This window comes from Bacidia gigantensis (assembly GCF_019456465.1).
Source record: "Bacidia gigantensis strain McMullin 20006 chromosome Unknown contig_231, whole genome shotgun sequence".
In the NCBI taxonomy this organism is placed as follows: domain Eukaryota; kingdom Fungi; phylum Ascomycota; class Lecanoromycetes; order Lecanorales; family Ramalinaceae; genus Bacidia; species Bacidia gigantensis.
In genome coordinates this window covers 1709730-1731048 of record NW_025408598.1, presented here as the reverse complement: position 1 = coordinate 1731048, position 21319 = coordinate 1709730, and the positions used below count along the sequence as shown (strand labels likewise).

The following is a 21319-nucleotide window of genomic DNA, read 5'->3' as shown; positions in this document are numbered from 1 at the left end:
TCCGGGCATCTTAGTTGGGTATATTGGATTTGCTTTGCTGCTAGGCTGAGGAGGGTTTTTGGGATTTAGATCTTTGGTGAGGGCGCCAGCGCCGTTGAACGGGTGAAATGAGTATCTATGTGATGCTGTGGAAGGTGACAGGACGTTTGACGGTGTGTAGTCGATATTGCTAGAGGATGCGGGCGATGAGAATGCTGTGAGCTCCGGCCTGCGAAGATGGTAGTCGGGGTCGAGTGATCTTTGAATGCTAAAAGATTGATGATGTTGATGAAGATAAAGCTAGATAGAGTATGTTCATGATCATTTGATGTCTTTAGTAATAAAAGGAATAACAACGACTAGATAGCAAAGATGACTATGATAGGTACGAAGAGACTGTAGCAATGCTGGTACATGTTAAAAAAAGACAAGAAGTAAGTGCATGTGATGTTGATTCAAGAAAGTAAAGTGAGCAGTTCAAAAAAGGCCAGGTAAAACTCAAAATGAACATCAGGAAATGATTGAGCAGGCAGGCTGAACGCAGTTGGCAGCTTCAGTGTCCAATCTTATTGCTGTGTTTGAATACCGAAAATAGTCACAGCTGCTCCTGACCAATGCAGCGACCATTCGCTGATCACGATCAGGCCTCCTCGATGTTAATGACCGTAAACTTCATCTCGTACATATCTTCTCTGGGGCACCACTAGCCAGTTTCATTCTCATCAACTAATTCTGCCCCACAGGCTTCCTATACCCAGTCGGGGTTTGTCGATATGGCTCATACTGCGGTGCTTCTCTTTGCGAGCGAGCATTGAGGGGTGGCTGCTTGGTAGTAGATTGAGGCGTTGATGGAGCGAGAGGGCTGGAATACGAAGGCTGATATCGATTGTTCTCATTTCCATTGAAGGTTTCTGGTAAAGGCTGCCGTCGATGTGGTGAGTGTCTGTCGCTGTCCCTGCCTGCAGGTGAACTATTTCTCGATTGTCTTTCTTTCAGTCGGTTTTCCGTCTCTTTTAGCCTGGCCTCCAATGCCTCGAGCTCTTTAGTTTGGGAGTCAACGGCTTTCTTCCTGTGTTGTATTAGTCACCAGGGTCGAGGAGGGTTCAGACGAGAGTTAAACGAGTAGCGAGATATTTCTACTCACTTCTCCTCAACAGAAGCCGTCAAGCCCCCAAGATTGTTGTCTATGTCGAAAACATCATGTAACGAAGCGGAGAAATTACGGGCTATGGTGCTGGGCAAAAGTTAGCTACCAGTTACGGGAAAGGTTAGAGTCATCCTACGACTGAGGTCTTCCGCTCGGCTTCCAATCTCCATCAGCCATTGTGACTACTGGCAGCGATTAAGCTGAAGCCAGAGTCGAGAATGTGCTTGCAAAAGTTTCGGCTTCGATCATGCGTACGATGGCAACCGAATCATTGCCGAGGACGAAACAAATTCACACATTCGTAGCAGCACGCAGAAAACAAATCAATGCAATCGTCGCCTAGAAACAAAGAGAAATTACCCTTGGGTTGTTTACTGCGTCAGGTATGAAGGAAGCGGTCAGCTCCAAGATGGAATGCCAAGCTCAGTAGGGCCAGATTTTTCGCAAAGAGAACCAGGCTTGGCACCGCATTCGCTGAAACTGCGCAATTCACCAGTATCCAATAACTCATGTTGCACAGTCAAAGGCTATAGGGTCTTGTGCAATATCGCTTCGAGCTCCGACGATCGATCTTGTGAGAAACCAGGCTCTTTCCGTAATCTCTGCGACCGACCTCCCCTGTGCGCTTGGTTTGGTCACAACTTCCCGCGTCCGCATCAAACTTCCACCTAGAATTACCTTTCGATGCGACTTGACGTAACACAGTATGCGATATAAGGCGCAATAACGCCCACCGCGCAATGGTGCCTGATATTCACTCTCCATTGGAGAACCTACTACTTCTGCTGGCTCTTTACCCCTATGATGGAGAGTCCTATACGCCGTCTTTCGATCACGCTTCAAATTCGCTCAGAGGCAATAAGATCCTGGAGGAGAGTGATTTCTTCAAACCAGAGCGGTTGGGACCGGAGACCTTGAGGGGCTTATATTTGGGGTTGGTCAAAGAGCAGGCGAAGATCGAGGCAGCGAGTCACAATGGATCACCTTCAACAGACCCAAATCCTCGGAAAAGGAAGCTGTCAAGCCCGCCCATGGAGACGATTGAGGAGGCCTCCAAATATACACATCTACTCCCTCGCTTGTTAGAGAGGTTGTATATACAATTCAAAGATGATACAACCAAGACTATAGAGGCAGAAGAGCGTGAATACCGCAAGATGCAATCTTTGCAGCACCACACCAGCGAAGCTCGTGCAGCAAGGCCAGGATCCCAAGGTGTACCTCCAATATCTGCTCTTCTACGTGAGACAGAAGGTAGTGCTCAGCCACGGCCTCCTGCTCCGGTCGAGCCAATAGTCAATGGCATAGGACAGCATGAGACTCATCCACCACCTCATGAGCCAAGGAATCTACATGCAGACATTTACAACCCTCGTTCCCAACCCAGTTCAGCAGAAAACGGACCTCCATATCTACCTCCTCCAGCCCCACCTACTCAACCATACACACTACCGTCCTCGGGCATTGACAGAAGAACCTCGACACAAAACCAAGGCCCTTCGGCAAGTCCTCGACTGAGCCATGCTCCACTCCCTCACGCAGATCGCTCATCGGCATCACCTATTATACTTCCTCCGCCAAAAGGCATGGTCCGTTCTTCCGGATCACCACCAATGCCTTCACCCCAGCAGGCTCATTATCCATCGACCCGACAGCCGTCAAATCAGAGCACACCCCATATTCATAGCCAGCGGCCATACTCCGGCTATTACGATACCCAAGGCTACCCGATACCATATTCGCCGTATGCCCATAGTCCTGCCTCACAAATGTATCATTCATACCATCCACATACTGCCCATTCAACACCATATGGCGCACAGTCATATCAATCTCCAGTTGCAGCTCAACAATCTCCGTATTATACCCAGTATTCCCAGCCTCTTCAGACGCCATACGCGCAGACGCCTCCTCAGTATACAGATTCTAGGACCCCTGTAACCAATCCACTAGCAAGTCAAAAGACACCAAAACCGTCTCCGATCAGCATAACAGGCTCTGTGACCAAATGGAAGAAGATTGAAAAATACAATTTTGGCATAATTCCAGTGTCTCCTACTCGGCCTCAAGCTGGAGATATCAGTCCCATCAGCGACGTTGACCCCTTCGCTGATCATGATAGATCAGTCACATCTAAAAGAGGCGGTAGGAGCACAAGATCAAGTCGGGAGCAACTTCAGGGTAATGAGTCTCTCGTCAATGATCGTAGAACAGAGAGACCGCGTGGCGGCCGAGGCCGAGGACCTGGGAGAGGGCGCTCTCGACGAGCGGGTAGCGTCGGATCCTCCACTTTTGCAGGGTCTTCGCGTAGAAGTCATTCACCTACTGACGAGCAGACCGGTGTCAAGCCTGAACCTTCCACGGCTGCTGACGAAAATGTATCCGTGGCGTCGTTCAATACAGCTGACGAGTCATCACGAAAACCAGCCCGACCGCGTCGAGGCACTCTTCGCGGAATGGATGTAGATAGCCAGCGACCAACCTCCAAACGGAAACGAGATGAACTTTCTGCGACTTCCACGCCAAAAGGTAAACAGGCTACTGTAGGAACCCCCGGTCTCACACCAGTCACTCCAAAGCGGCCGACGAAAAGGCCAGGCTACATTCTCGCGACGCGCAATTTCCCGAAACTCACTCTACCTTTGATGACTGAAATCACCACACATCGACTAGCTTCACTTTTCGCCAAACCGCTGACTGAGAGAGAAGCTCCTGGCTACAAGGACCGAGTATACAGGCCGCAAGATCTCAAGTCTGTTAAGGCAGCCGTAAGTGCCGGCAGCAAGGCGTTGACGGCTGTGCTTGAAGGGCTTGGTGATGAAGCACCTACAACAGGTGCTCACATCTGGGTGCCGGAAAACGAGGATCTGATGCCGCCTAAGGGTATTGTCAATGCTGGTCAGCTTGAAAAGGAACTTATGCGCATTTTTGCAAACGCTGTCATGTTCAATCCAGACATCAGCGAGAATCGGGGGTTAGGGCCAGCGTTCCGCACACGGCGCAAGGCGAAGGAAAGTAGTACTGTTGCAGATCCTGAAAGCGATGAGAATCAGCATGCGGGAACTGCGACTGGCAAATTCGAGATTGGGGTTGCTGCTCCTATCGAAGGAGCCGTGGTTCAAGACACTAGAACCGTCGCGAGAGATGCACAGGAGAGTTTTGCCGCTTGGAGAGCAGTCGAAAGTGAGCGAGACGATGATGTTGTGGATCTTGGGGGGCCAGCCGCTCAGCCTACAGAGGATGGTGGGGAAGTCGGAGATGCCGAAGAGGAGGTCAAGGAAAGTGTTGAAGAGGAAGGCGAAGGTGAAAGGAGGAGTAAGCGGAGGAGAAGGTGACCGGCTACCTAGCACACTGTATCAAGTTTATACCGTTTGCTAAGCATGCGGCTTCGTTGAGTAGCATCTTCCCCCACTCTTGCCGTCCATTTTCTGTTTCTGCAATTTCTCGAGGCTTTTTCTTCTTCGGGCCGCACACATCAGAACCAGTCTGATCTGAACTACACTGCAACTATGACTCAATTAACAAGACTTGCTTCGTTGGAGCCCCTTTCTAAACGAAAGACAACTGGCTTAGGGGCGAAGAAACACTATTTTCTGTCGGGTATTGCCAGTTCTGTGTTCCACGTTCACGAGAAAAAATCTTTAAAGGACCAATAGATTTTTTGGAGAGGCAATAATAGGTCTTGGCCTTTTCTACTAACGACTGGAGGAGATATACAGGGCCAACGGAGAGGCTGGCATCCGTCCTCTTCCTGTTTATTTTACCATAACAATAGGCTAGAATAGATCTTCAAAAGATAACAAGACGTTATTCGTCGGGAAAACAAGACAAGTCTTTGTGAATTATAATATATTGAAGTCAATTTTGTAAACCTTTGTTACTCTTGAATCATGTTATATCACCGAAGTCCTCCTCATCCCGATCAAGCAGAGGGAAACATGATATGATCAGCAAGATAGCACGCTATATAAAATTATTCTCTGCTGAGCATGTGGCTCTGGCGGGCATTTATTTTCAATCATGTGGCTTCGCTACCTCTACCACATATTTCCGTTCTCGCTAGGGTTTTCCTATCACAAGGGGTGAACGCTGCACAACTAGTTTTATATGGATTGATTTGTAATTGTGACCGATTGATAAGAGCATCTTAAGAGAAGGCGTCTCAACGAAATGATAATGTTAGTAACAAAGGCAGAAGAAGACCTTTTCTCTCTGAATATGCCTTATTTTATTTTTATTTTCTTTGAATTGTGTCTTTAAAAGAATAGATCGCTAGATTAAGACGTTGCAACAGCTAGTGAAAATATTTCAAGATAACAGTATAGTGCTGTTATTTCGGGGAACGGGACATTTATTCCTTATTCATAATATATAAGCGTCGCTTTTCCAAGGGCGTAAGGTAAGTACATCTTGAGTCACGATATAACACCGTACTCATCCTCATCCGTCTTTTCTTCGTCTCTGACCGGCAGATCCACGTCTAATAACCAAGGCTTCTGCACAGGTCTATACCTAACATCCATAATCGCCGCATTCACAAACATCGTCTGCTCTCCCCACTTCACTTCCTTCTCCGCCCCCTTCGTCAAATCCACGTACACATATCCCTTTTCTTCTCGATCTTTGTTCCACCAGGAAGTATCTTTCCTCGCCACCTCCCTCGCAAAACTCCCATTACTATGCCGCATCCTGCCAATACCCCATCCCTCATGAATATGTCCAAAACAATGCACCAGCGGCTTCGCCCTCTCTACGGCCCGTCTCAAATTTTTACAACCTACCGGCACCTTGTCAAACGTCGCATCCAAAATCCCTCGCGGCGGACCATGCGTGATCATAATATCTACCCCCGTTCCTCTTCCCCCTCCCCCACCCTTATGACTGTCACCAAAATCCGGCACGGGATTCTCAGCCGCCCCACTCACCCCACTCCCCGTCGTGCTATCGGCATTATACCGATCCTCCCCCTCTGATACGGGAACGCCCAGCCACAAAACTCGGGCTGATACGGCGACGCATACACCCTCAACCCCGCCCCATTGCCCACATCCCACTCCGTCACGCCCTCCTCTAGGTACCTGATCCCCTTCGCCCTAGCCTCCTCGCCCTTCCACATCTCCTCCACTGTATTAACGTCCTCGATGACATCCCCATGCATGTACCCTCGTCTTTTGGCGTAGTACGCTTTGTCGAGCGTGATGTCGTGGTTCCCTGCTATCACGAGCTTTAGAGGTGCTGGGTGGGAGGCAAGGTGAGCGATCGTGGGCGCGAATTCTGAGACACGGCCGGTGTAGGAGATGTCGCCGCAGTGGATTAGGATGTCGGAGGGGGGAAGCGGGGGGAGGGCGTTGTGGGTGTCGGAGATGATGCAGATGCGCGTGCGGACGGTGCGGCGAGGTGTGGGCGTGAGAGGAAGGTTGAGAGAGGCACCAGGGTTGGTTGAGCTCGTAGCGGAGGGGCCAGTGGACATGACGAGCTGGATTTAGTCGAGGCTGCGAGCGGAAAAGGCTGGGGTGGTGTGAGGATGAGGACTGGAGCGTCGCTCATTGAGGTTGAAGATTGTCATGAGGGTGACCCAAAGCTGCGTGAGCGGACAGCTTTATGTAAGAATGAGCTGATGGACCGCTCGGAAAGGCAGCAAGGCTGATTATCGAAGTCATCGTTGTGTCTGCCTTGGAGGTAGAGTCCTGTTGTCTGTTGGTCAATGTCATAGGCGCAATTCTTAGCGCAACGCCGCGCATCGGCACCCGGGAGAGCTAGCTCTAGGGGCCGCTTTAGGGGCTACCATAGGGAGCGACGACTTTCGTCTAATAAGCTGCTTAAGCACATCTTCATTGCTCTTCTCTAATGTATTGCTATTGCAATTGCAGCAATGCTCTTCCAGCTTGTTTGTCTGATATCGCTTTCTCGTCCCTCTATTCCTTTGAAAAGATCACATATTGCTGTCTCAATCTCTTATACGTCCTTTCCTGCGTTATGAATCTGGCTCTTCGAGTCTGAGCTGTCTGGTTCGCCTTGGGGACGTCTTCAATGTCCGGTCCTTGTGACCATCGAGGTCACTAGTGATGCCACATTTATTCTTGGTGTGGTCTCATATTTGGTCTTCTTTTCCTCTTCTCAAGCTAAGAATTGAGGCGGCTAGGCAGTGTTCTCGCTTTTGTTGGGATCTGACAGCTGATTATACCACATTTGTTCACGGTACGGTCTCATACATAGGCCTGTCTTCTCAAGGCAAGGACTGAGGTGGCTAGACTTCGTAGCTAGGGTTCTCGCTTATGTTGGAACCTGGCGAACGGCTCGTGTCTAGATATCGTTGATCCTTGACCTCTCGTAGCTTCACTCGTGGCAGTCTCTGACTGATGGAGGTCTTGTTCAGGGTAGCATAGTGCTGCTTGGGACGGCCTGTCTGCCAGTCACTGATTGACCTAATCGAGCTGTAACGCCGTCGAGATGGGGAAGATGGAAAATTGTGGATAGATGTGGTTCTCAAAATGGCTCGAGAGCTACATAGTGCCTATCAATTTAAATCTTGCTGCCGTCTCTTGTAATAGCTGTCATATGCTTGTCCTAGTCTCTCTAATTCCTGCGTGTATATTTTCAGATTCATGTGGAAGGTGCGGTCCTCGTTGGCGACCGTTGTCAGGGAGGCAGAGCATAGACGAGCGCCAAACTCTGAGTGGTATCGACTTCTAGTCTATTGTAAGTCAGAAGGTATCCTAAAGATGCTCTTGGGAACCACTGCTTTATATGTCTTGTCTCAGTATTGGAGCCATGGTCAAAAGGATGTCGATTGCAGATTCCTGAGCTCCGATGCCCGCCCAGCTTATCTCTGAATAGTGAGAGAGTCAAGTTGATTAAAGTGAGGATTATACTCATTCGGACCGAAGGATCTGCCCTGCTTGTGAAGCAATAGCGCTGCTCTCAGGATGTAGCAAGCATGCCGGCCCCTCTCTCGCAGCAAGACACCTCCACGGACCCTCAAGTCCGTGCGTGGAGTTCGAAATTCGACTTGAAAGACTGGATTCCTCTACGGAATAGGACATATCTCTATCTATCTTCCCTCCCATGAGCCTTTGTCTTCGCCTATATCACACGCCTACTGCCAGATGACCCGCTGTCTCTCCGACAGTCTACACAGGATCAAGACTAGCTACAGTCTTCTCTGCGAGTTCCCGACTTGGATTCAAGGCGGTCGACTGTCCCTCGGATCTCTATACCTCTCTGCCTACTGTCCTGACGCCGCACCTGGTCAAGAGTAAGCAATGGGTTGGAATCAGCAACAGGCTTCTCTACAACACAACACGATGTATCTAGACTAGATACAATGAAGAACATAGCTCTACATCACTCCTACATACTACTATCGCCCTACATGCTCGTCCTCGCTCTCCCTCACTGCCCTCCCATCCAGCCCTCCCCTCCCTCGCTCTGCTCTCAGCCCTACGACTCCCTCGAATACACTTCAAGCCTCTCGTCGATCTTCCCTCTCTCGTCCAGATTCCAGCCCTGCGCGCGCTCTCTCATACAAAATTCCCGGCACCTCTTCGGATCAATCTTTGTGCTGCCTGGCCGACGAAGGCCCCACAGCTGGCTAAACCGCGGAGCCACTGTAGTATATCGGTTTGTTTTTCCCTTCTTCCCTCTTTCTTTCTTCATAGTAAGCACTCTCTGTATTTTGGTGAACGCTGACATTACACAGACTGCAGACTATCAAAGCAACATTACAGCAAAGCAAAGCAAAAGCAGACAAGATGATTGACAGAATCAATCTGGCAAGGACAGCACTCTCAGGAGTCCTGCTGTCACGGTCAAGACTGCCTGTGAAGGGTTCGTCGTCCCCACCAAAATGTTTGTTTACCTTACTAACTTCGAGCAGCAGATTCAACTGTTCGACCTGTCCGCAGCCAAACACCCGGGCAGCCAGTCGAACGCAAGGTGAGTCCTCCATTCAGCTCTATTGATAACTTTCTTGTCGCCTTTAGCAAGCTGCGTATAGCAGACAGAGCTCGACATGCTGCCCCTACTCAACAATCAGCATCGGCGGAGAGCAAACGACAATTGATAGTTCAGCAGCGCATTGCAGAGCGTCGACAAAGAGTGATCAGCAATCTCCGGCCGCAAGAGAAGGAGAAGCCTGTCAGGCCTCAATACATAAATCCGAAAGCTGGAGCTGGATGGAAAAAGCCATGGGCGAGGGTGTTCAAAGGTAGGCACTCCTTGGAGGCTACTCAGTGCATCGCCCCTTTGTTATTTCTTCACACTACACACCTCCCTGCCATCCCCTGCGCTGCGGCTTGCGTGCGTGCGCTGTCGACTTCATTTCTTGTCATTTCTTCTTACTTCTGCCATCTCCTTCTGCGTCTGCTTTCTCTTTCTGCGTCTGCTTTCTCTCTGCATCTGCTTTTTCTCCCTGCGTCTGCTTTCTGCATCTGCTTTCTGCGTTTGCTTTCTGCGTTTGCTTTCTGCGTCTTCTTTCTCTCTGCGTCTGCTTTCTCTTTCTGCGTCTGCTTTCTCTCTGCGTCTGCTTTTCTCTCCCTGCGTCTCTTCTTGCTTCTGCCTTTTTTTTGCATCTATCATTTTTCTTGCCCTTTCTTTTGCCATTTCTTCTCATTCTTGCCATCTCCTTTTGCGTTGCTTTACCTCACTCCCCTCTCCTGCCTCCCATTCCCCTCCCTTTCCACTCCCATCCATCCCATGCGTGCTTTGCGGTCTTGCGTGCGTGCGTTGCTGATCATTTTCTTTGCCATTTCATCTTGTCTTTGCCATTTTTTCTTGTCTTTACTACTTTCTTCTTATCTATATCATCTTCAATCTGCCCATCCCAGCCCATGTGCCCCATGTGCCTCATGTGCCTCATGTGTCTCAAGTGTACCATGTGTACCATGTGTCCCATGTGTCCCATGCGTGCTGTGCGGCAGTGCGTGCGTTATTGATCATTTTCTTTGTCATTTTTTCTTTTCTTTACTACTTTCTTCTTATCTTTGTCATCTTCTTTCTGCCTTGCTTCATCTGTCCCATCTGTTCCATCTGTTCCATCTGTCCCATCTGTCCCATCTGTTCCATCTGTCCCATCTGTTCCATCTGTCCCATCTGTCCCATCTGTCCCATTTCTGTGCTCTGCATGAACATGCCTGTGTGCTTCATTTGCTTTTTTTCATTTCTTTTGATTTCTTCTTGACTTCTTTTTTGATTTCCATCATTTTTTCTACACGTTACTCATTTCTTGACTATTTCTTTGAACGATCGCTGACACTTGTCTACTGTAGGTCGACAAAAGTCAAAGAGAGTCACCTTTGCACCTAAGCTCGTCACTGCGACATTCTACTATCCACACGTGCCACCAGTTGGGGGTTGGGCAGATGCAGTTGATGAGGATGATGTCAGTGATGATGAGGAAGAGACGGATACACCAGGTCAAGATGGTCAAGAGTAGGATTACAAGCAGACCCCGGTGCACGTGTGAGACTGGCTGGACGACAACACTGGACTGGAGCTCTTGGAGTCTATCACTGCACACCTGGATTGGACGACATCACTGGAGCCTGGAGCCTGGAGCCTGGAGCCTGGAGCCTGGAGCCTGGAGCCTGGAGCCTGGATCTGGATCTGGATCATGAGAGCTTGGCATGATTATGCCCAGTGAACAGCTGTAAGCTTGAACATTGTATTACGTTCTGCTGACCTTTGCTAGAGTTCATTGATTTGGTGTTTTGTGCGGATAGTTGAGAGGAATTATACTGTAAGTAGTACTGTTCAACACTGCTGACCTTTGTATAGTTCATGGTGGTGGTTGTTGTGAGTGGTGTGGTGTGGTTTGATTGCGAGGTGCATTGTCTGGCGGATAGTAGTGCTTCGCGGCACATTGGCGTCAATGTACTTAGCTTTGCAGACCGAGTTGTTGTATATATTTGCTTTCAAGACTACTGTCTTGTTTTTACAAAATGGCATTTGCCACAAAAAAAAGTTGAAAAAGAGAAAACAAAAATGTGAAAATAAAAAACAATCACAAAAAAAATTGAAAAGAGAAAACAATCTCAAAAACAGGGTGAGCAAGCGGAGTTAGTGGTCTGATTTGGTGCTTTTTTTGATTTTTGGGACTTGGGATGGCGCTTTGGTTAGGCGTTTGGTGTTTTTGTTGGTTTTTTTGATTTGCATTTTCTTGGAGTTTGGGTTTTTGCATTTTCATGGAGTTGGTGGTCACATTTAGGTTGCAACTTAAGGCCGGGGTCAGCATTGGCCCCAACACAGATCATTCACATCGGCTAAGTCTCCCTCTTCCCCTTCTTGATATTGACATGCTGACTGGTGTTTAAACAGATGGTGCTTCTCCTTGCAGTGATAGACTCCTTCTGGATTGGACAACACATACTGGACTGGAACTGGCCATCACTGGATTGGACGACAAACTGAGGTCTGACAGGCAAAAGGTAGGTATAACCCAGTTTTGTTTTGCTAACATCTTTCTGTGTAGGGTTTCATGCTAACTGATCTGTGTAGAGTGTGTGCTGTGTGCTAATAATTTTGTGTAGCTGTTTGAGTTGGAGTCAGGAGTGGAAAAGAAAGTCAGGAGTTTGAACTGAAGAGCTGACCTCAAGGTGTTTTGATACCTTGAGAATTCAGGGCTTCTTTGAGTGAACAGCTCATTGATAGAAGAGGGATGTGTAGCTGTCTTAGGACAGTGGTAATTCTCCGCTCTTTGTGTGAGAATGACTGATTAGTACTGACTACAACTGACAAAGACTCAAACAGTGGTTTGAGACTACTAACAACTAACGGTGATAGGGAGGATGGCTACGAGACACACCTGTACGTGGTGCCATCTACGTACCCATCTGCTTTGCAGTGGAGCCGAGATGTCTCAAACCTGATCATTGCGGTCCTGAGAGCTGGTGAGCTTACTCTTGCATCCATATCTGTGATCTTACTAATATGTATGGGCCTTCTAGCAGGTCGATAGATTGACGGAGACGGAGCGCGGACTTGAGTAGAGACTGCAAAGGTTCATCTTAAAGGCCGGTCGATCGGTGAAGAGGGAATTTGATCTACAGAAGGGTTTGGGGAGCGCCTTCTCATACGTCGATTGATCGATGGAGAGGGCATTCGGTCTCGAAAGGAGTTGGGAAATATGACAAAAGTATATCGGTGGGCAGATAGGAGGACATAGCAATCGAATCTGAAACACAGATATCCAACCCACAATCTTGTCTTCTGTTCCTTCTTTTGCCATTGAATCTGTTATTCGCTCTGCATGATCCAGACTTGCTAGTGTAAATGTCGAGGCATAATCAGGATGGAGAGAGGAGCAGTGAGACTAGCCATGACATGGGGGAAGGGGAAAGACTTCTCGAGACTCTTTAGGAGATTGAGGTAGGGTCGGAAGAGTTCTGCAGCAATAGAGGATGTATTTGAACCCTATAGTACAGCCAAATGGTCATTTGAGAGATTGATAAACGAGCGGCGTCATCGTATCTTTGCCCATCATTTCCATCGTCTTCTTCAAGAGTCTCCGACATTGCATCCTCGACACGAGTTCTCTGGCATTCCTTGCTTCATATCCTTTGACGCACGACTTCTTGCAAGTCGTTTTCAATTGCATCTCAGGCACCTGCACGAGCGATCGGTAGCACAGATACCACTGCATCATTCACCATAGTCATTGAAGTAATCAGCTAAAAGAAGGACAATATCAGCGTTGCTCAAGACCGGGTCAGCCAAGAGCGATTGAGGAGCGGAGGCATTTACCTCCAAAGCCAAGACACCTTTGCTTAAGCTCGGCAGGCACAACAATCGCCATACTTGTGGCTGATAAGGCAGCAACGAGGAGGATGTGGAGAGAAGGCATGTTGGGTTGAGCAATGGGTCTGAAGACTCCTTCTGCAAAGTATGGCCGAGGCAGACTGAGGTGAGTGGGAAGAATTGAGTTGGACATCGGATGGCTGAGAAGTGCTGATAACGGAAGGTGCATAACTTCTAGAGGTCGGGACATTTTGGCCTGGAAAGGCTTCGGACAGACGTTGTACGTAGGCCAAGATGGATGTGGTAGAAGTCGCCGTAAGTGAGGTATGTTGTATCCCTTGTAGGTCAACTCTCGTCAGGCATACGGCGGGGATTTAACGTTGAAGAGGGGTGGCTTGCCATATAGGGTTTTATGCAAATACTCAGTCGTAATCCAAGCAGAGTCCAAAGATTTGGTGTAAGGAGTATACGATTTGTGTGCTGGCTGACTATTGGAAGGGAAGCTGTTTTGAAAATTGGTGGCCATATCAGTAAGTCTCTTGTTAATGATGGATGTAATTTTCAAGCAGCATCGGAGAAAAACACTCTCCACATAACCCTATTATAGTGTTCACCGCTCCTCAACAAAGGTCTCAGGGAGGGGCGTCGACATGAGGGTGATTTCATGTTTCGAAAACTCTCCGTGCCTTCGTGATGCAAGTCATGTCTCTGGGCGAAATTTTGCAAGGCTTCAGATGGTTGGTCAAATAAAATCATTCTCTCCTTGATTGATACCCTCTCCTCCCTGAATGTAGATATTCCAAGTCAGATATTATCGTCCCTTCGAACATTCATTGGTATATCGCCCAACAAGTCCAAATTCCGAAGATGTCCCTCTGCTATCAAGCCCAGCAGGATCCTGATGGCTGCGAGGCGCGGGACCATAGCCAGGAAAAGTGTGTGATGTTGGTGCCATGAGAACATTGCTTTCCGTGGCGTGTCGTAAAAGAGTCATGAGGACCCTCGCTAGAGTGAAGGGTTCCGTGCAAATACCTTAGGGGCAGATCTCGCTCTTTTGCCCTGCCATGACTGCATGTGAAGTCTAGGCTTGACGACCTTGCCGCGCGGTAAAGCCCGAATGAGATCAAGAATAGAAGCTGCGAGATTCCTTACGAGACTTGCGAAACAAGGCACAGTTGCAGGCTACAGGTATATTGAAGAGATCGTTCGGATCCAGGATCATTACTTTCCTACTAATCATGATACACGCGCTATGCAGGTTGGCTATATGGATAGAATAGAAAATAGGGCTCGAAAAGGGGCTCGAAAAGGGGCTGAAAAGGGGGCCTTTTACCCCTGCCAAGACCAACATTTGCCATGACATCATCGCTTTTGCAGCATTCCGTTCCAAGCAGGCGTGATATCATGCAGCGTATACACATTCATGAGGCCTCAGAGACCGGCTGATTCACTTTGTACCATCGGGCGTAGGTACCTAAATCAATGAGTCATGACTTCACTCCCAACGCAGCCATCATCACCTCCTCCAGCGTACTCACCACCTGCAAATGGACCATCCAATCCAGCGCAACACGAAAAACACCCGCTCTCTCCGTACTCACTCCAAATATCAGCCCTCGATACCGGCCTGAACCTCGAGATCACCTCCACCGATAGCTCGCAAGGAACGTACACAACAGAAAACAGTATCCGCTCCTTCCCGTCCCTAACATTCTATTTCCAAGATGCAAACAGCGAAGCCCGAAAGCAACTCGCCACTGTCCAACTCCGGCCTTTAAGCTCCAACATACACTGCAAAGTTGGGCAGCAAGAGCTGATGCTATCATCTCGAGGCTTCTTCAAGTCAGGCTACCGCTTTACAAGCCCTGCACTTAATCGTGTCCTGATCTGGAAACCAGAAAAGAAAGCCTCTTCCTCTTGTAACTGGCTTTTGACTGATGAAAATGGGATACCCATAGCTCGATATATGACTGGGCAAATCTCCTCGCTGGAAAGTGGGAAGCCCAGGAGTATGGACACGACCGGCCTACTCGAGTTCCTAGGCGAATTCGGCAATCCAGTTCGACGTCTGGTGGATGAAGTAGTAGTCATGGGCTGTGCTGCCGTCGAGCAGAGGCGTCGAAAGAATGCGAGAGCAGCTGCTGGTGGAGGCGTGGGCATTTCGGCGGCGGGTGCTGCTGGCAGTGGAGGTGCAGGATGATGGTTGCTGTTTTGGGCAGCCTCCGTACTCCCCTCCAACGAACATTTGACCTTTGAAACGCAAATTTTGGGCAACACGTCTGGAATGATAACCTGCATCCTGTGACCAGATTGAATTATCCGACCTCGCCATCAGCCGTGACCGGATTTTCTTGACGTTATAATGATCGAAATACTAGACAATCGTACCACAAGCCAGACTCTGATGTTCCAATCACCGCTTGAGTATGGGAGAGAAGTATCTGCTCTTAGAGATTTGGAATTGTCAAAAAGCCTGAACCAAGCCATTTGCTGGTTGCGAGAGTCAAATTAGGAGCAGTAATCCTAGAAAATTGGGACGATTTGGGACTGTTTATGGAACTTTGCGACTGGAAACCTTCTTAGTAGCAGACTAGGAGTACTGCTTTAAAAGCGTGTGCCCATAGAAGTTGTTGTTCTAAGGCTTTACTGTCTAGAACCTGGCTCCAGCAGAAGCGGAATTAGTTAGGTAGAGTCGTTTCTATCCATGGACCATTTCCGTTAGCTCCTACTACCCTCTACTCCACCCTCGCCACGGGACACGCCTTCACGTGCGTGACATCAAACGTCCCCCCTTCAGCGGAGTAATACATCCCTCCCCAAACTTCAGTCCATTCCCTTCAAACACATCAATCCTACACTGCAACGGCCCACCGTTCCCACCCGTGTCCCCGCCCTGATCAGCGCCTGGCAGCTGCGCGAGCGTATCCAGCAAGTCCGACCAGGTCTCTAGGGTGAAATGTTTCGCTCCCTGCGGTAGCAACACATGATACGGACTTCCCGGTTTCTCGAAAACGCTCTGCTCATCGTCCGCGAGCTGACGTATGCTGATCTCCGTGCAAGGTTCAGTCGGGGATGTTTCAAGGACTGGATTATCCGCCATCCTGGATCTACGCCTGCGTGTATTGTCTGGCACGGGTGGGATGTCCGTTGGAGTCAAGATTCTCGTAACGGACGAGACGGGCGCATCCCCACTGCCGCCGATTTGTGGTGGGACGCAAGCGGTCGTGTCGTATTTGTGTTCGAAGTCGTATTTCGGGACTGAGTGGCTGGCGACGGCTTGGTAGGCGTTCGATTGCAGTTCTGCGAGGGACGATTTGTACGAGGCGGCTGTGACGGGGACGGAGGTACAGGTGAGGTTGAATTTAATTTCCTTGTGTCCGCCAAGGCAGATGAAGGGCTTGATGGAGTTGGGGACGAAGAATGAATCGGTACCCCGGTCGCCGGAGCAGGGTGGGGCTGGTAGTACGTTGTAGGTTGCTGAAGTTGGGAGGAGGGGAACGGTGAGAAAGATGAGGACGGGAAGCAGGCGTGCGTTCAGTGGAGACGGCATGAAAGGTGAGGGTTGCGGAATATTGAATGGATGATGTAGGAGAATCTGTATGCGAGAGACGGTAATATCTTGGACCTGAGGTGAAAGTGCCGCCACGGTACCGAAAGTGGCTTCGAAGACCCTCTTGAGCGTTCTTATATGGCAGTAACCAGGCGGTGCAGACACGTATTATGGGCCTAATTCGGTCATGCGAAGAAGCTTCCTCTCGAAATGGAGAGCAAATTAGACATTTTTTGGTGGCGACGAGACACGGCTTCGTACTGCAAAGCCTATATGAGCCTCATCAAGCTTTCTGAATGCCATACTTTCGTGAAGTTCCCAAGGAAAAGGCTTCCTAGACGTGAGGATAACCTGGCGTAATGCTTCGCCGTCACTGTTGAAATATCAAGATTTTGTACTTGCTGCTTTGTGAATTCTGCATCTCGCAGAAAACACACTCCTGAGGTAAGTGAGCCAAAGCGCTTCTTAGACATTGAGACAGCGCTCGGCTGTTCCTTTCGCAAAGTATTCCGTGTCTGAGCACCTGCGTCACAAGTCTATCTTTGGTTCGAGACATCGGTAGTGATAGCCGACGACTCGGCGGTAAAGACTCAGCTTTGGCTGCTGCTTAGGTCTTTTGGTATCAGGTGATGAGAATCTGTTAGGTGAGAGGTGACCAGTATTGTAAGATATGAGGGTTACGTGCGCCGGAGGGAAGACAATTCAACATCGTAGGGGCTACCCAAGTGTGGATAGCATTTTTTCCGTTGAGACCAATCCGTGACGTGGGTTCCAGAAAGGATCGGTGTGCATCTTTTGAGCCATTCGCTGGAGTTTCTCGAACATCCAAGCTTTCTGAACTGGTACTCCAAGTGTTCAATGTCGTGACCACGACGATGATACTTCCATAGCGCTTCAAATCCTGCAAAAATGTTGTTGGTATTTTAGTTACGGACAACTCGCAACCTTGTAGTTACTACAGCCACGAGGTTAACAGCCCCGTCGACGTTCTAACCCTTCCTGCGCCGACACCAGTCATATTCGTACCTCCACTTCCCCAGGCACCAGACTCTCTTGTGTGTATCCAAGAAGGTACAATGGCACTGTAGCCCTCACGAAGAGACATGGAATTGGCACGATGGCCGTAGTTTGGTCGATATGAACCCATATCGAGAGATTGAGGAAGAAAAAGAGAGAATTGTAGGATTTGTTCTTGCAAAGTTGGTTTCAATAGAGAATTTGGACTTTGCTTGAAGTTGGGAAAAAGAAATTGAAAATTTTCTCTGCCCCAAGAATGCAGCGTGCATCGTCGTTCTTACCCGAGCTCACCCCGGCGCTCTGGGAACCCATTGCGACAGCAACTTACACATCATTATATCGGCCATTGCTGTCCTAGTTGCGGAAAAACTAAGTCTGGAATGAATTCGTGTGAAGAGCTAAAAGGACGGGAACGACATGACGATACGGAAGATTTCGGCTCCTCAATCCGTGCAGCAGGCCCGTCTTTGGATGAATAGCACAGTCTCCATAATCAAAACGGCGTTCCAAACCTGATCTCCTATAATTGACCTGACATCGAACGGTTTGAGCCTCTTCAAAACTGGCATCTTAAGCATTACAATTCTTAAATAATACCGCTCACAACAAAACCTCCGTGCATTTTCTGACTCACTTTATAGTCTTCTCCAGCCAACTTAGCACCAGACCTGCTATTTCAAGATTGTTCCTCTCCATAAAAAGAAAATGCCCATTCCCTCTTAACCTCTCGCTCGGCAGATCTATCCACGTAATAGGCACGCCCGTCTGCTCAAAGAATTTGATCGTGCAATAATCATACGGCGCATGATAGCTCGCCTCGCCTGTAATTAGCACGACGGGGACGTTCGACAGATTCACAAGTTTCCTCGCTGGCTCAGCCTGAATCGTGCAGGATGTATAATGCTTCCCCTCTGGCGGCGGGATGGTTACGGTCTTGAGATCTGTAACTATATCAGTCACAGGGGGGTCATAATGTAGAGGAAGTCGTGTGACGCCATCGAGGCGTGGTGGGCCGGTAGGACCAGTCTCGTTCACAAAAGGCGGACCCTCTGGCTCGACTGCAATTATGCCCTTCACGAGTTCAGGACGTGCGTCGCCTGCTACCCAGCCATACGGTCCCGACTGGGAGTGAGTGACTAGTATGGCGTTGCCGATCTTGTCGAGCAAGGCGTTGTAGGCAGGCTTGGTGTTGTCATCGGAGATGAATGCACTGGTTTGTAATTGCACCTGGGAGGCGTAGAAGGCGTCGAAGATGGGGTCGCCGACTAGACCGGTGCCAGGCCATTGGGTGTGGAGAGAGGCTTGTGGCCATTCAGTTGGTGCGAATACTTCGGATGTGGTGAAGTACTTTTGGACGTAGGAGACGGGGACGGCTTCGACGGTGCCTTCGCCGGGAATCCAAGGGGAGCGACCGCGTTGTGGGGGGTCGGTCAAGTAGATTGTGTAGCCATGCTTCAAAAAATAGGATGCCCAGCCTTCGCGTCCATCTGGTGTGTTGAGGTAGTTCTTGACGAAGTTAGCCCGAATACCGGTCGTGACTCGAATTGCGTACTGTGCTTGTTTGACCAGCGCCTGGAATGAAGACGAGTGGATATGGCTGTGTGTTCTCCCTAGGCACAAGTTTCTCGACATAGATCTGACCTGTGAGGACTTCTCCTGGACCAAAAATCGGCTGACATGGAATTAGCTGAGGTGTATCACCTGATACGCTGGCGCAGGTACTTGTGTGACATTCTCGTACCGGCCTGCTATCTGATCAGCCGCTATACGAAAAAAACTCATTCAACGTACCTCCAACGTAGAAATAGGTTCTGCTCTCAAAAGTTTCATAATCATCCCATGCACATGACAGGCCGGCCACCGCGCAAAGGGCCAGAAACCAGAAGCTCCCTTCCATATCCAGACTTCAGCCCTCCTCAAAATCTTTCTGGGGTGGCAGCTGACGGATGAAGACTTCATGGTGCGTGGGTCTCTTACAGCTTATACTGAAAGCCAAGACCATCGTCAAATACTTCATGTGTGAGTAATGGTCCGAAGGGCGGGGTACACTACCTCTCTTGACCACTAAGATGTTTCCGCATAGGACAAGCGAGGCCGATCTCGCATGATGCATCTTGGCGAGAAGTCTATCTTCAGACGGTTGTAGCCGGTGCAGGAACCGACTTCCCAAGCTAGGCTAGTTCAGGTACCGCTTCTATTTGAATTAAAACCTTCAAGTGGCTAGATATTTCACTGACAGCCACTGACAGCACACGGGATTGTCTGTCAGAATGCTAGATCAACCTTAGTTCTCAAACACCACGCCAACGAGTCGTGACGCTACTCGATCGAGCGAAGTCTTTTCTGGCGCCTATCCTTGGTAGCTGGCTTGTGTAGGACAAGCAACCCTCTCGTCTTCCATTAGACACTATCAAAAACATATCATGCTCGCAAAGGCTTCAGGCAACGGACTTATCAGCCCGAGTGGCCAGGACTACGCCAACCTGACCACGCGTCGAGTCCCGTTGTCCTCTCCAAGAGCCGTAAAATCAGTCGGCGCCTGTGCCATTGTCCCTCCCAGATCTCTCAACTCGTAACTCCCACCACTCCCATCACTATGATCCTGAGTCCCACTATGTCCAACGCTTTGCGGTAGCATCGCTCCGTCAGCCACGCCCTGAGCTGCACGCGCATGCTCCAAATCTTCCACCGTTAGCCCTCTATCTTGACCATAAGTGTCAGCCCCTAAGCCCCTCCAAAATGCTCGCTCTAAGCTTCTCGCTGCCCAAGCCCAGCCTCCTCTTCGAATTGGCATCTGGTACCATCGGAAGCCTAGCCAGGCCGTCAAGCTGCCAAGTATTGCGCTCATGAGGACATCGAAGCCGTGGTGTTGGAAGTCAGAGTAGCGAGTGCTGGAGATGTAGATGGCCCCGGCGATTGGAATGAGAGGAAATATGATGAGGTATGCTGGAGGAGCCGCAGCTTGTCTGCGGAGGGTGTCTGTTTTTCGCTCCCCCTTCGCCGTAGTTGGTGCTTGATTCGGAAAATTAAGACCCATGGTATAACTTTGATGCGTCAGGCTTGGTATGGCGACGCCGAATTTTGCGCACAGCCAAAGTGCTAGATATCCCAGCCCCGCCCATGCAACTACATCGCACAATCGTGGTGAGTAATTACAGTCTTCAAAGCCGTATTGCGGAGAAGGAGAGCTTACGTGAAGAATGACCGCTGGGGAAGCTCCTGAATCCCTCACTCAGCACACTTCCCGTACTCTTACAGATCTTTGTATTAAACATCGTAATCCCTTCCTCTATCTGATCGCCAATGCCCCCGCCGCTGCCACCAACCTCTTTGAAATGTCAGGATGGCAACGTGCCAGCAGATTGGGCCGGGGCTTGCCAAGGACTTCCTTCGCCCCATTGGTGATTGTGAAGGCGAGAGCGTAGGCGAGAGCAAGACCGAGCCAGCCTGTATGCCATTCCCAGACCTTACGGCGGAAAGAACTTGATTTTCCATTTGGGTTGTCGGTGGTGAGAAAGCGAGAGGGGAATGGGTTGAAGAGACTACCGAGGAAGATGATGGCAGCTGGAGCGAGGAGAGTGCTCAGTACTAGGACGGTATTTGTGACGGTATCAGGATTCAAGGGATAGGAGATCGAGCGGTCCGTTATGTCGAAGGGGCGTTTTCGAGGGCCGATGTAGGAGAAGCCAGCACCAACTGCTGCTACGGCTCTACAAGTCATTCATTAGCCATCATTGTGTTACTTTGTGGTTAGAAGAGTTATGGAAAGTACATTAAAACGACCCAATCGATGACATAGGAAGTGATGAGAAGGGGATATCCAGCTCCCATCGTGACGGACCAGGCAAGAGTATCACGTCGAAAGGAGAGCTGGCAGATGCGAACTCGACTGG

At 49.5% G+C, this 21319-nt stretch overlaps 8 protein-coding genes across 8 annotated transcripts; 3 read left to right on the top strand and 5 right to left on the bottom strand.

Annotated features, from left to right (window-relative positions):
- Nucleotides 1–1866: 1866 nt before the first annotated feature.
- Nucleotides 1867–4461, top strand: KY384_004517 (uncharacterized protein; the record flags this gene model as incomplete). Its single annotated transcript, XM_044813022.1, has 1 exon — nt 1867–4461. The coding sequence occupies one exon, from the start codon at nt 1867–1869 to the stop codon at nt 4459–4461; it is 2595 nt and encodes an 864-aa protein (XP_044670442.1).
- A 1080-nt stretch (nt 4462–5541) lies between these two features.
- On the bottom strand, nt 5542–6596 carry KY384_004516 (uncharacterized protein; the record flags this gene model as incomplete). Its single annotated transcript, XM_044813021.1, has 2 exons — nt 5542–6093; nt 6150–6596. 2 exons carry the CDS (start codon nt 6594–6596, stop codon nt 5542–5544), a joined length of 999 nt encoding a protein of 332 aa, XP_044670441.1.
- A 2281-nt stretch (nt 6597–8877) lies between these two features.
- KY384_004515 (uncharacterized protein) lies at nt 8878–10559 on the top strand (the record flags this gene model as incomplete). Its single annotated transcript, XM_044813020.1, has 3 exons — nt 8878–8953; nt 9006–9332; nt 10393–10559. The coding sequence occupies 3 exons, from the start codon at nt 8878–8880 to the stop codon at nt 10557–10559; spliced, it is 570 nt and encodes a 189-aa protein (XP_044670440.1).
- A 3789-nt stretch (nt 10560–14348) lies between these two features.
- KY384_004514 (uncharacterized protein) lies at nt 14349–15059 on the top strand (the record flags this gene model as incomplete). Its single annotated transcript, XM_044813019.1, has 1 exon — nt 14349–15059. The coding sequence occupies one exon, from the start codon at nt 14349–14351 to the stop codon at nt 15057–15059; it is 711 nt and encodes a 236-aa protein (XP_044670439.1).
- Nucleotides 15060–15623: 564 nt separating this feature from the next.
- KY384_004513 (uncharacterized protein) lies at nt 15624–16409 on the bottom strand (the record flags this gene model as incomplete). Its single annotated transcript, XM_044813018.1, has 1 exon — nt 15624–16409. One exon carries the CDS (start codon nt 16407–16409, stop codon nt 15624–15626), a length of 786 nt encoding a protein of 261 aa, XP_044670438.1.
- Nucleotides 16410–18056: 1647 nt separating this feature from the next.
- KY384_004512 (uncharacterized protein) lies at nt 18057–19256 on the bottom strand (the record flags this gene model as incomplete). Its single annotated transcript, XM_044813017.1, has 2 exons — nt 18057–18998; nt 19218–19256. 2 exons carry the CDS (start codon nt 19254–19256, stop codon nt 18057–18059), a joined length of 981 nt encoding a protein of 326 aa, XP_044670437.1.
- A 643-nt stretch (nt 19257–19899) lies between these two features.
- KY384_004511 (uncharacterized protein) lies at nt 19900–20463 on the bottom strand (the record flags this gene model as incomplete). The annotated part of the gene is made up of 1 exon (XM_044813016.1): nt 19900–20463. The coding sequence occupies one exon, from the start codon at nt 20461–20463 to the stop codon at nt 19900–19902; it is 564 nt and encodes a 187-aa protein (XP_044670436.1).
- Nucleotides 20464–20715: 252 nt separating this feature from the next.
- Nucleotides 20716–21257, bottom strand: KY384_004510 (uncharacterized protein; the record flags this gene model as incomplete). Its single annotated transcript, XM_044813015.1, has 2 exons — nt 20716–21136; nt 21199–21257. 2 exons carry the CDS (start codon nt 21255–21257, stop codon nt 20716–20718), a joined length of 480 nt encoding a protein of 159 aa, XP_044670435.1.
- Nucleotides 21258–21319: the final 62 nt, after the last annotated feature.